This window comes from Xylocopa sonorina, chromosome 6, assembly GCF_050948175.1.
Source record: "Xylocopa sonorina isolate GNS202 chromosome 6, iyXylSono1_principal, whole genome shotgun sequence".
Classification (NCBI taxonomy): Eukaryota; Metazoa; Arthropoda; class Insecta; order Hymenoptera; family Apidae; genus Xylocopa; species Xylocopa sonorina.
The window spans coordinates 9511894-9525481 of NC_135198.1; the positions used below are offsets into that span (position 1 = coordinate 9511894).

Consider the following 13588-nt stretch of genomic DNA (forward strand, 5'->3'; position numbering starts at 1 on the left):
GATTAAGCGTGACCCGAAAGACACGCCCGACGATTAATTCGCGGCCCGTTTGGCCAAGCCGATCGGCCATTCCAATTGGCACGCGGTTAATCTTCGAGCACCAGAAAGTGATATCAACTCGACAACTCGTAAATACGTAATGAAGTGTGGAAACTGGCGTGCGCTCGAAAACGTGAACGGCTCCATTCGTCATTGTGCTCTCTCATGCCGCGGCACCGAATTTATAATCCCGCATGCTCGTCGGGTGTACCTCGCATGATTCATCGTCTTACGTACGCGCCACTGACAGATGAGTAACCATCTCTCTGGACGAACGTAACGAAACCATTACATCGGCTGTTGTTTCCGATAGCACCAGACACGAACATTGATATTGATAAAGCGACAGGGTGAACCTCGCGAGCGTCGCGACGCGTTAATTCGGTGGAGAGTTCGAGGATATTGGCTCTAAACGAAATAACTTCGAATCATTTTTTTTTTTTGGAGCACAAGGCTTAGTTCGAGGACCGCGGAATAGATGGCGCCAGAAGTATGGCCAACTTTCGAAACTACCCTTAAACGAACAGCGATCGAAGGTCGTCAATAAATATCTCTTCTCCGGTATTGTTACATCGTTTAAGAATAATTTAGCGTGTTTCTCTGGTCTCTGAGAGGAACACTCGCAATGTCGTCTGACGTTTAAGAGGTATTCTAGGTAGAAGAAATAAAAACAGGAATTTCGACTACGAGCGAGGAACTTTTTCCAACAGTGTTCCCAATTCATTCGCATCGAGTCGAGTATTGACAGGTGTTTACATTCGTAAGGCTGGGAGCCGCGTATCGGAACGTGTTAAAGTTTCTGGATCGGCCAAGGGAAAATATAGAGCTAGGTGTTAATGTTTCTAGATCGGACCGGGTAGAACGGAACGCTAGGTGCTAATATCCTTTAGCCAGGCCTCGCTGACAGACTTTTAAGCATTATCGTTCACGGTGCTCGCGCAACGGAGGCGTTACAAAGCGCTAACACCGGGATGTTATTATCTTTATTAGGCAGCTGCAAAAAAGAACCCGGGTTTGTTCTTCTTTTTACGACTCCACCTTCCGCTCTCGTTCTCCCATACTTCGCCACTCTATTTCTGATTTCGTACAAAAGCACGCTAAACCCTGTTAATTCCCATCGACTTTCTCGAACCGTGGTACACACAACCGTCCACCATCCCCTCCGATCGGGCAGCCCACACGACCGCAAGTGTCGCTACGAAACCGAGATCCTCTAAGAGATCCTCTACTCCCACCTCCGTTCGCCGGAAGTGGAAGACACGCGCGTCGGAATCGACGGTGGGGCAACGGGAACAAATCACGTGGGCTGGTCCCTTTTCGAACGCGAAAGAAACCGGCGGCAACCCCTCGAGCAGCCCTACTCGCTCGTGAGGACACCCCGTGGGAAGAGAGAGGGGGTGAGAGATAAATGCTCGGTCGTAGGTCTCAGCGAACCAGTTCGATGTTTACCTAGTAAGTGCGTTGTCAGTCAGCTGGTCCGCTCGTATCCTCGTCGAGGCAAGTCTTCCGTGGCGCAAAACGCGCCAGCACTCGAGTCGCTCCCCGTTGCCCCCGTGTGCATACGCGTCGCGTAGACTCGCGGCGTTTACTACACAGAGCGTGCATCCAACGGGAGGGAAAATATTCACGCAGCGGGGACCGTGTCGGAGGGCTACATCCTGCGGGTGGTGGAGGTAAAATTGGCCGGCTGGTGGGGAGCGGAGTGGGGGTTAGCTGCACGCCGGCAGTCATGCAGGGTGCGTGACCGTCGATAGAATAGAGATTCGGAGCCGGAGTCAGTTGCTGTCGGACGTTCTTGGTGGGATGTCGTCGCGCCTGCTCCATTCCTCGCTCGACCGTAGACCGTGCGCGTAGTTTCTCACGAGGCCTCGACGACCACAGCGGTATTTACGGCGACGATAACTCAGTGTGACTGGTGAATAATCGATCGACGAGTGCGTCGGTCCCCGGTTATGACCGATCGGTGTTTACGCGGCTGGCACAAGCTCTCGCGTCGGACAGCGTGAGTTTCACTCGCGATATCCTCAGGGTATCAGACGGTTCGCTGATCGGTAGTATCCGAGGGTGAACGCGCGTAGATAGGAGACAGGAACGCGGAGGTCGCGTCGACGCGAGAAGGAAAGAGAAGTGGTGTGCTGTGAGTGACTATGAGTGCGTGACGTACGGCGAAAACGGGTACGATCACCAACGATACGCGACGGATAAGTTCTGGTTGGGACGCGGCTGCGAGGAGCGCGACGATTGCCCGGAATGGAGCCGCAACGGATACGCTCGGCGGTCGGGATCGTCGCCGTCTGGTGGGTGTTTTTGAACGCCGGTCGGCTAGACGGGCGCAGCATCACGAGCCTCGAGGCACCGAGCGGCTGCGAGTGGAAAAAGGACGGCGAGGACGGGGAAAAAGCGCTCGCCTGTAGGGTCAGGACTATCGCGAACGTGCCAGGGCTAATTGGCAATCTCTCGGCGATTCAAGTCGACTCGATCGGCTCTCTGGCCTTGGAGTGCAGCGACGTGTTGTTCTTCGAGAGCCAGATCGACGGTCCCCACGGTTTCTTCTCCCCGTTGCCCCGTTTGGAGAAGCTACGCGTGGACTACTGCAAGATCCGGTACCTGCCGGGCGGCGCGTTCGCCTCCGCGCACAATCTGCGTAGCCTGTCGTTGAGAACGCACAACGGCGACTGGTCCGCGATGACGTTGGAATTGCACCGGGACTCCCTGCGAGGATTGACGCATCTCCAGCATCTCGATCTCGCGGAGAACAATCTGTGGACGCTGCCGGCCGAGTTGCTCTGCCCGGTGCAGAGCCTCGCCACGCTGAATCTGACGCGCAACAAGTTACAGGACATCGTGTCTCTCGGGTTCACCAACTGGGTCGAGTCGTGCACGCCTACCCTCGAGGTGTTGGATCTGAGCAACAACGATCTGAGCGCGCTGGCGGATCGCACCCTGAGCAATCTGCGGAGTCTAACGGTGCTGAAGCTGCAGGAGAACGTGATAGCAGCCGTGGGCGACCACGCTCTCGCCGGGCTGACCGCGTTGCACTCGCTGAACATGTCCAGCAATCGGCTGGTCGCGTTGCCGCCCGAGCTGTTCGCGAAAACCAAGGAACTGCGGGAGCTGATACTCAGCAACAACTCGCTGGCCGTGCTCGCGCCGGGTCTCCTCGACAATCTGATCGAGTTGCAGGTGTTGGATCTGAGCAGCAACGAGTTGACGAACAGATGGGTGAACAAAGACACGTTCTCCAGATTGGTGCGTCTGGTGATCCTCGACCTCTCTTTCAACGACCTCACGAAGATCGACGCCCACGTGTTCAAGGGCCTGTACAGTCTGCAGATATTGAAATTGGAGCACAACAAGATCGAGACGCTGGTGGACGGATGTTTCGGCTCCCTGACGAACCTGCACTCGTTGACGCTGTCGCACAATCGTATCGCGAGGTTCGACTCGCAGCACACGATCGGCCTCGCGATGCTCAACCAGCTCTTCCTGGACACGAACAAACTGCGAACCCTTCAGCGTCACGTGTTCGACAATCTGACCGGTCTGCAGGATCTCTCGCTGAGCGGTAACTATCTAACGGAGGTCCCGTACGCGGTTCGCGTGCTCAACTCGCTGAAGACGCTCGACCTTGGTAATAACCACGTGTCCAGAATCGACAACGACTCGTTCGCCGGGCTGAGCGAGCTGTACGGGCTGCGTCTGGTCGACAACAAATTGGAGAACGTGTCGCGGGAGGCGTTCGCCGCGTTGCCCGCGTTGCAAGTGTTAAATTTGGCGAACAATTTCATCCGGCACGTGGAGCAGAGCGCGTTCGCGAGCAATCCGGTGTTGCGCGCGATCCGATTGGACGGGAATCAGCTAACCGAGATCCGCGGCGCGTTCACCAGCCTGACGACCCTCGTCTGGTTGAACGTGTCCGACAATAAGCTGCTATGGTTCGACTACAGTCATCTGCCGGTCAGCATAGAGTGGCTGGACATACACGCGAATCAGATAAGCGAGCTCGGGAATTATTACACGGTACGGAACACGGTGCGTATAAAGATGCTGGACGCGAGCTACAACCAAATCGGCGAGATCGCCGAGGCGAACGTGCCCGACAGCGTGGAAACGTTGTTCCTGAACAACAACAAAATACGGACGGTGGCCCCGGGTACGTTCCAGCAGAAGAAGGGCCTGCAGAAAGTGGTGTTGTACGGGAACGAGATAAGGAATCTGGACGTGGCAGCGCTCGCGTTGCAGCCGGTGCCGGAGGACGGCGAGCTGCCGCAGTTCTACATCGGCAACAATCCTATACGATGCGACTGCACCATGGAATGGTTGCCGCGGATCAACGAGATGGCGCGTCTCCGGCAGTATCCACGGGTCATGGATCTCGATTCCGTCACCTGCGACATGGTGCACGCCCGCGCGACGCCCCGCAGGCCCCTGCTCTCGTTGAAACCGAAGGACTTCCTTTGTCAATACGACGCCCATTGTTTCGCTCTCTGCCATTGTTGCGACTTCGACGCGTGCGACTGCGAGATGACCTGCCCGGACAATTGCTCCTGTTATCACGACCACAGCTGGTCGAGCAACGTGGTCGACTGCTCGAACGCCGAGTACAAACACGTACCCGAACGGATTCCCATGGACGCGACCGAGATCTACCTGGACGGGAACGACCTGGGCGACCTGGGCAGCCACGTGTTCATCGGTAAACGCCGGCTGGAGGTGTTGTATCTGAACAACAGCGGCATATCGGCGATACACAATTGCACGTTCAACGGCGTGGGCGCGTTACGCGTCCTTCACCTCGAGGACAATACCCTGCGCGAGCTGCGCGGGTTCGAGTTCGATCAGCTGGAACGGATGTCCGAGCTCTATCTGGATCACAACGCGATCGCGACCGTCGGCAACACCACCTTCAAGAAGATGAAGAACCTCGAGGTGCTGAGGCTGGACAGCAATCGGATAGTCGACTTCAGACCGTGGGAAGCGTTGCCGAGCGTCGGCGACAGCACCCGTCGGGTCGCGTTGGAGGGTAACGCGTGGAGCTGCGAGTGCGGGAACGCGGCTAAATTACGCGGCTGGCTGGCCGAGCACCGCGGTGACCCCGAGAAGATGTACTGCCGGGACGGCGTCGAGTCTCTCGCGCAGGCTATGAAGCGTTGCGGCGACCCGTCTACCGAGGCCGTCAGCCGTGGAATCCAGGAGATCCCGCTCCTAGGCGGTAACTTCGTGCCGCTTTTAGCCGGCGCCTTGGTCGCCGTGATCGCGATCTGTCTGATCGTCGCGCTCGCGTTCGCTTTCCGGCAGGACGTGCGCCTCTGGGCGCACGCTCGTTACGGTCTCCGGCTTGGCAAAATGACCACGCCGCCGGACGAGGAGAGGGACCGCCTCTACGACGGTTACATCGTCTACAGCGAGCGAGACGAGGACTTCGTCACCAGATTCTTGGCCGCTGAATTGGAACAGTCCGGTCTCGCTCTGTGCCTTCACTGGCGAGACTTGCCACCGGCCAGGCCGCAAGAAGCGGTCCCACCAGCCGCGGCTGCCGCCAGACGCATCGTCATCATCTTCTCGCCGGTGTTCCTGACGAACGAGTGGCAGCACGCGGAGTTCCGCGCCGCTCTGAGGACCGCGCTCGAGAACATCAGGCCCAGCTCGAGGAAGAGGCGAGTGGTCGTGCTGCTGGCCACGGACGCGCCGACCCGCGACCCGGAACTCCAGCTACTTCTGCAGACGTGCACGGTGGTCGTCTGGGGCGAGAAGAGGTTCTGGGAGAAGCTACGGTTCGCCATGCCCGACTCCGTCGGCAAGAGGCGGGACAGCAAGAAGGTGAACGACCGAAATCGGAAACCGGCCCGTTACACCGCGGCACCGTCCGCTGGCGACGTTTGGACGAAGCCTAATGGCGTTTTGGTCGCGCCGGTGCACGCACCCACGCCAACGCCCACGCAGTCCACCTATGTCAGCTCCGCGTCCAGCAGGACCGAGGACGAGGACAGCGGCGCGGAGCATCAACACCAGCACCAGCACGGTGGTTACAGCGCGTTGCACGCGGGGAACGCGCGGCCCGCCAGCCTCTCGTCGAGGGGCAGCCATCTTTACAGCACCATACCGGAACCGCCTGTGCCGACAGCACCTCCCGGCGAGGTCCTCGCGCATCCACGTACTTACTTCGTCTAGTACAGACGGACCGCGTTGCTCGCGCGACGGTCCGCCTTTGATCGCGTCAGAGCCCGTGCTCCGACGCGGAACACCGCGACCTGAACAATCGTCGCGACGTAGTCGTTCCGTGCGATCGAACGCGAACAACGGGTAAGAAACCGACGACCGAGGGAACCGTGTCGTTCGTAGTAGTCTAGGGTATTTGTACAGTTTCGTTCGTTGCTCGCGATGGGCCGGCGAGGCGTTCGCCAAGACCCGGCCCGTTTGCTCTTCCACTAGAGTCGGTTTACTACGGATCCTTCTCGGGGGTTTCCGTGTTTGTCCACGCGACGAACCAGAAGGATCGTTTCCAGGGGCTTTCCCCAAGGATTTTCAGGGGCCGGGGGCACGGGCGGGTATCGTATAATCGAGAGCGATGCCTCGCGAATAGATGCTTTCCAGAGGACGCGAGGCCTCTCGACCCTTTCGTTTTACCTCGACAAGCGCGCGAGCCGCGATGTTTGATCGACGATAAATCGAGAGGCAGCTCTATTTAAATTTGAACCTCCTCTTTGTAAAGTCGCGCGCTGTGTTACACGCGGCACCGCCGCGTGATCCAGTCATTGTTTTTTACGTACCAGATGCCGAGGGAAAGAGAGAAACGATTGATCGGGTATTGGGATCGGTATCACGTGTAACGACCAAGAGAGTAAGGAAGCTTTGGGCGATAACGTGGCAGTCTCGATGGGGATATAGATTCTGATTACTATTCTCGTCGCTCGTTCGGGGCCTAAGATGGAACAGAGACGCGTTTGACAACAGTCGAAGTAGATAATAGAGTTCTTCCTCGTTTGTCGCGCTCGACCAGCAATTTCAGAGGACCGTCTTCGCGAGCGTCTCGTTCGATTTCGACGCGAGCAGAGGAAAGGATTCATGGCGGGCCTCGAAACTCGAAATTTTCGCTCGTTAATCGGGACTCTCTCTCTCTCTCGCGCGTTTACGTGACCCGCCAGCTTTTTCGCCTCCTCGTCGACGATACGCCGTTATTTATTTTTCCGTTCGTAGAGAATTCGCTAGATCGTATCAGTTTTGATCGAACCTTTGGACTGCGTTAGTATGCTAATCGTTGTACGCATTGATATGGCTGATTAAGTTTTTCTTAAACGACTATGTGATACGTTTTATTTTATTTTCTGCGAGTATTTTGCGACTAGTTGTACGACAGGAGATGCAAGTTGTTGCGATGGTTTTTATTTCACGGAATTCTTGCGAACATTTTATTTCTTAGAAGTTGCACGTACATAGGTATGTTATTTTTTGCTCGGATGAGTCTCCGCCGAGTTTTTGAAATCGCTGTCTTTCAATCGTCTTCATTTGTTCTTTCGAAATGCTCGACGAAGACACCAAAGTTTACGTTCTTTCGCGATACGGAAGGAAGTTAAAAATCGATCGTTTCTGTTTCTTGTAACAACGCGTAGCACAAATTTCTTCATCCTCGTCGTGACGGTAAGAGGAAACCATCTCAGCGACTCGATGTTTCTCAAAAGCGAAATACACTCGCGTATTTAGTTCGAGATTAATTTTTATTTCCCAAGACGTTCGTTTACCTTAGCGACCGGGTGTGTTCTTCCCTTAACGGGTCGCCCCTATTTACCCCCTCGTCGAAACGTTCTCATCTCGCGATCAGAGCTCCTCGAAGTGGCCCCCCCTCCCCCCGCGTAGCGATTCGCAGACGAGAGAAGAGACGAGAATGATACACGCCGTATATACACGTCGCGTTCGCTCTGAATCTCGAGACGAGCTCTACAACTTCGTACTAATCGTATATTTTTTTCCACCCGCTCGAGGAACGGAGCGACGCGATCCCTAGTTCTCATTCCTGTCGTTCGTTCGTCAATTCGTTAAAACAGAGAGATAGTGAAAGAGAGAAAGAAAGAAAATAATTAATCGAATGCCTGAGAGTGTATTAAGAGAAACGGTCTCTCAGTGGAGTGCTCGTGTTCTATTAAGAATGAGGAGGAAAGAGGAAAATAAAGAAATTAGCGTGGTATATGTGTCGAAGTAAGAATGGGAAAGAGAGACAGAGAAAGTGAGTGAGTGTATTAAAGACAGGAGACGTCTAGCGAGAGACACCTCGTTCCTAAGATTCACGACTGTCTTTTGGAAAAAGCAACGGTCGCCAAACGCTTATTAGTTCGTAAGTGGATCCTCCTTGTAAATACTGTGTATAATCTAACGTTGTAAATAACTCACGCACACTTCTCGAGCACATCAAGGTGGCCAGGCACTATAACATAGGACTTGTACTGGTCTCGTACCAACCGGCGAGTCTCGAACTCTCTTTGGAAACTTGCGGATTTATTGATTGTATTGTACCTATTGTTGTAAATACGCTCATCGGATCACGCATATATATTATATATATATATACGTACGTATATATAGTATATATATATTGTATTCACGATCTGTTACGTGATTATTAAATTAATTGCCACTTTCCATTTCAGCAAAGAACCATGAGAAATAAACACGTTTGTTTTGTAAAAAAAAAAAAGAAGAGAAAAGTGAATCAACGAAAGTAGCCGAGATTATTCTCATTTTCAATGTTCCTTTGTCACCAGCCGTGGGAAACCGTGTACGGTTCAGCGAACGCGAGCGTAACTCGAAAGTTTCCCATCGAGAAAGCTCGAACTTTGACGTTCTTCGCGAACTCGTTTTAATTCGCCCGACACTAATAGCTTTCCCTCGCACCCTCCTCGAATGTGGCTCCTCTTTTCAACCAATTTGCTCGTTTTCTGATCACCTTTACTCCCTCTAACCAACCCACCCCCCGCTCGATCCTCCTGCTCCTTGCGCGTTTCGTTTCTTTTCTCTCGCGTTCCCCTTTTCCTTTTCTATTCTCCTTTCCTTTGAACGTAGACCCAAAGAAGATTATTAATATTGGTCGGCGATTGTTCCCCCGCGTAAAATAGAGGAGGAACGACGCTTATTAATATTCCGCGACCGGATGACGTGGCACGAGTCGTGCGATAAATTTCCAGGGCGTATTTCGAGCCGAGCAGTTGCATCGATAATGGCACCCCTGGCTGCGTAAACTCGTTCACACTTTCGCCGGCTGTACCAGCGAACGGCCGGCTGATAATCAGCGGTTATTATTCCTCGGGTTGCATGAAATTTTTATTGGACTCCGCTGGAAGTTTCAACCCCCTCGAGGGAACGCCGACGAAAGAATTGCCTTCATTCGTCTCGCGTCTCCGCGAAACAGTTACTTATCTGTAACACGTAGCGCGCCGTTTCCCTGCCGGCACCGTTTCATTAGTATCGTCTGTATTGAATTCGACGCGAACCCGTTCGATCTGACCCGCCCCTCGAGATTGGATTCCTGTTAATAAACCGAGTTGCCGTTCGATAACAGTGTCTAGGAACGAGCTCCGCTTGGAAACATTTTTCGGATATTATCGGTCATTTGCGGCAAGCGTTCTGGCCTCGAGAAGCGAAGTAGCTCTCGAGTGCTCGAACGCAGGAAGTAGATGCTCGAGGATGGCGTGAATACTCGAGAACGTTGCTCTCTTTCTGGACTCGCTCTTCGAGACACAGAAATAGAAAGGATCTCGCGAGCTACCAGAAAAGAATCTGCTAGAAATGTTCCGATAGGGAAAGTGATCGATGGACAGGCGTTCGGTCTTAAATCCAGAGGATTCGTGTTACACCATCGCAATGCGTCGCATCTGATTGATCCTAAACTACAGTCTTCGTTCGATTGTTATTTCTGGGCTGTTGAATGTCTAACCAAGCGAGGATGAATTCAGGAACAACCGTCTAGAATAGTTCCATAACGAGTTAACACGTTCGTTTAAAGCCCCTTAGCAGAGTATATTTATCCAGTCGATCTCGAGTAAAAGTTGTTGCGAACACGGCTTGCTTTAGACCCGTAGAAACATTTCGAAATAATTTCGAAATAAATCGTACTTTAAATCTCTACTCGAAACGTACCTTGATACAGCATTCGAGCAACATACCCTGAAGGATACAAACGTACTGATCCTGTGATTTCAACTACATACTAGCGCGCTGCACTGATCCACAATTCATCAAACTTCCACGACAGTAAATAATTCAAGTATGATCAGATAGGGCGACGATTAATTCTAAATCGACTCCACTTTTCCAACAACAAGCCGCGCGTTAATTAATTGAATAAGATGAATCAGATCGAATCATCGACAAGCCCAGACCGAAGTCCAACGTTAATCGAAAGCAGGATGCGCGTCTTCTTCCCTCGGCGGGTTGTAGCTCGAATCGGGCAACGGTTTCCCACGCGTGCGCTAAATAACGCCGACCTTAAGTGAGCAAGACGGCTGGAAGTATGGAAAAAAGTTGCGATAGGGGAGAAGAAGGGAGAGAACCGCATAGAAAAGACGCCGCGAAAGAAGCGGACGACAGGGACTGGCGTCGGCGGGTAGAGAGCGCGAAGATAAGCGGAACGCGGAATAATTTATCGCGCTACTGGTATCGCGGAAAACTGCGATACTTCTGGGAGTAAAACGTTAAATACGGCTCGTACATGCGCCGCCGCCAAGAACACCTTTATCACGCCGGTCCACCGACCCAATAGACCTTTCCACGGGGGCCAGCGGTCGTGATAACACCGGAAACACTCCCCCAACCACCTCGCCGCGGAGAATTACGATCGTGCGATTTCGCGACCCTGCAGCCCACGAAAATATTAACCCTTTGCAGTCGTGCGTCATACTTGCACGTGGCAACGTGCGCGATTTTCCGGAGTCGACCGGTGGCCACGGGACGTTTCAGATTCCAGATAAAAGTCTCGAGGAGACGGCGTCGCCGAAAACCGTATTTTATTGTTTTATCGAGCTGCTATTTCGACGACACTCGACGCTTCGTCTCCCGTGTCTAGCACATGTTTCATTCCGTACACCGCAAACAGAATGAGAGACCCATTCAGTCGACTGTTTGACCGCAAAGGGTTGCGAGCACCGAGCTCGGTATTTGGGAATTTCGCGCGCGTTACACCGCCAGGTCACGTTCTCCAGCGAGATTCGAGGGCATAAGTTACAGTTCATTCGTAAGAGGATGCCTTGGATCAGGTTTTTAAAGGGACGCTCTCTTTACGTACCACCCTCTCGACTCTCCCTCTTTCTCGCAAAGTAATAGTTTTATCGGGAGTCACGGAAGGACAAGCGTTACCAGAAAATCCCAAAGGGGTGGAATTAACCCTCCGTCTCTTTTCCCGCAACGACATCCAGGCATCTTATTTTCTTATATAATACAAAACTATCACGCAGTGCCGTGGTAAACGCGGGTGAAATCGATTCATGTTACAATTTCAGGGCGACACTGTTAACGTCTGCTATCCAAGGGTTAAACGCGGTGCCGTTCGAACCAAGCGAGCTCGTGTACTCGCCACGAGTCAAATATTTGAATGGCCGCGGGCCACGAATACTAGAAAAGAGCCACTGGGAGCACGGGCTGGGCTAATGACATTACGACTTGAGGATGCTCTCGGGCAAATTACATTTGCCGGCCGAGCCGCGGCCAAATGGAATAATAATAAGAGCGCGCTGATATCGAGCGTGAATAGTGGGTCATGTAGACGCGTTTAATAATCAAAGTAACCCGTCTGCGTTACCTCGCCCGCGCTATGTGAATCGATAATTTAAACCTTTTCGGCGGCGACGCTGAAAAATTCACTCGTAACCCCTTCCCAGATGATACCAGCTGAACTGCTCTTCTGTCTGGCGTCGCGTTCTACCAGCGCGATTAACCAAACGATCGACTTACGAATTATCGATAGGCCATCGCGTTCCTTCGTTTGCTACACAACAGCGGTTGTAAAATTTCCAGCTTACGTCGAGGGGTAAGTTCGGTTCGGTAGCTTCTAATTAGGAGTCGAGATTAGAGTGCTCGTTTTATCGTTGGCTGCGCGGTGCATTTATGCGCTTGATGAAACACGCGTTGAACAATGGATATGACCATAATTATCAGCTAACCGGGAGAGCCGAAACACGCGTAATAATCAATGAAAACCACTTGGAACACCTATTATGAGCTGATACTATGGCTGTAACGTAAGTCATATAGGTACCTATAACCGCAGAGGCAAGGATTTAGGATGATTAGATCGTTGGAAACGTCGATTCTACACTGAAGTACGCTGTATTAAAATGTCGAGTGCTTTAATTGTTAAAGAGAGAATCAAAGGTTTTCGCTATAGCGAAGATGAGACGAGATTTCTGAAGCGGCGCGATATTTCTTCTTCTAAAGAAACCATTTTTATAGATTCGCTACCAAAACACTCTATACGTCACCCTGTATAAATCTGAAGCAATCTTCGGCATCAATCCCTCCTACGCAATCTTCGAAGGCACCCTCATCCGAAGTCACCCCGATATCTCCATCAACTTCTAAGAAAACGAAACCAAGACAACAAGACCATCCCCTTCTCCCCTAGTCCGGTAACCCTTAACCTTTTTCCAACGCGTGTAACCCCATTTCGATGGCTCGTGCCTACAATTTTCTAATTGTTTCTCAGCGTTACGCCGCTGTAGAACTTGGACGCGGTAACTCGTGTCACCTTTCAACTATTCCTGCGAAATTGATCAACGAGCGATCGCACGTGAGAAGATAAACGCACCCTTTCGAGGGTTGACTATCAAGTCAACGGTTATCCGTAGGAGCCGATAGGCAAAGTCGTACGCGCGATAGCCAGGTGCAACGGTGGCGTTATCAAGACGCCATAGTTTCGAGGGTCATTTATTTTCCAACGGTGCTCGTGGCAGGCTTAAGCCATCCCACCGGTCGGTATGCATGCGTGATCGCCCCACCACCATTCCTTCGCTCTTCCTCCTCTTTTCCTCTTCCTTTCCTTTCTTTTTTTTTTTTTTTTTTTTTCTTTACACCATTCTCGTTCGTTTTTTATTCTCATTTCCACGCGATGGAGGCGAGCAGAGGGCGCCCGTTGCATCAATCAACTGTCGAACGAGCGGCCCGCTAATTGCACCGGCCACAATATCTTGATCAATCGAGCGTGGGGCGTTGGAATTAATTAGAACGATGACGTGCTCGCCAGGGCGATGTAGTCTCCGGAGGCGGACGCGAACGTTTCTGTCCGTGGCCCTGGCCCGATAGGCTATCTTAAGTGAGCAGTTTCCTCTCCAGCTCCGACTGGCCGGCATCAGAAACAAGAAACGCTACCCCCGGATAAAACGAACAAATTGCAACCGCCCGTGGTGAGTTTGGCGCCTGCCCCTGGCGCTTCGATCTCGCTTCCTCTCGCCTCCCCTTGCTACTCCCTTTCTTTCCCTTCGCCACGGCCTCGCCGGGCTCTAATATGATTCGAAGATAAATTCGCGACGCGTCCGTTCCTCGTCGACGTCGATTCTTGCCTCGCCTC

The 13588-nt window shown here is 52.6% G+C and overlaps 1 protein-coding gene across 1 annotated transcript; it reads left to right on the forward strand.

The window, feature by feature from the left end:
- Positions 1 to 2184: 2184 nt before the first annotated feature.
- On the forward strand, positions 2185 to 6327 carry LOC143424380 (toll-like receptor Tollo). The gene has a single exon (XM_076896401.1). The coding sequence runs from the start codon at positions 2290 to 2292 to the stop codon at positions 6208 to 6210; it is 3921 nt and encodes a 1306-aa protein (XP_076752516.1). The 5' UTR covers positions 2185 to 2289; the 3' UTR covers positions 6211 to 6327.
- The last annotated feature ends 7261 nt before the right edge of the window (positions 6328 to 13588 follow it).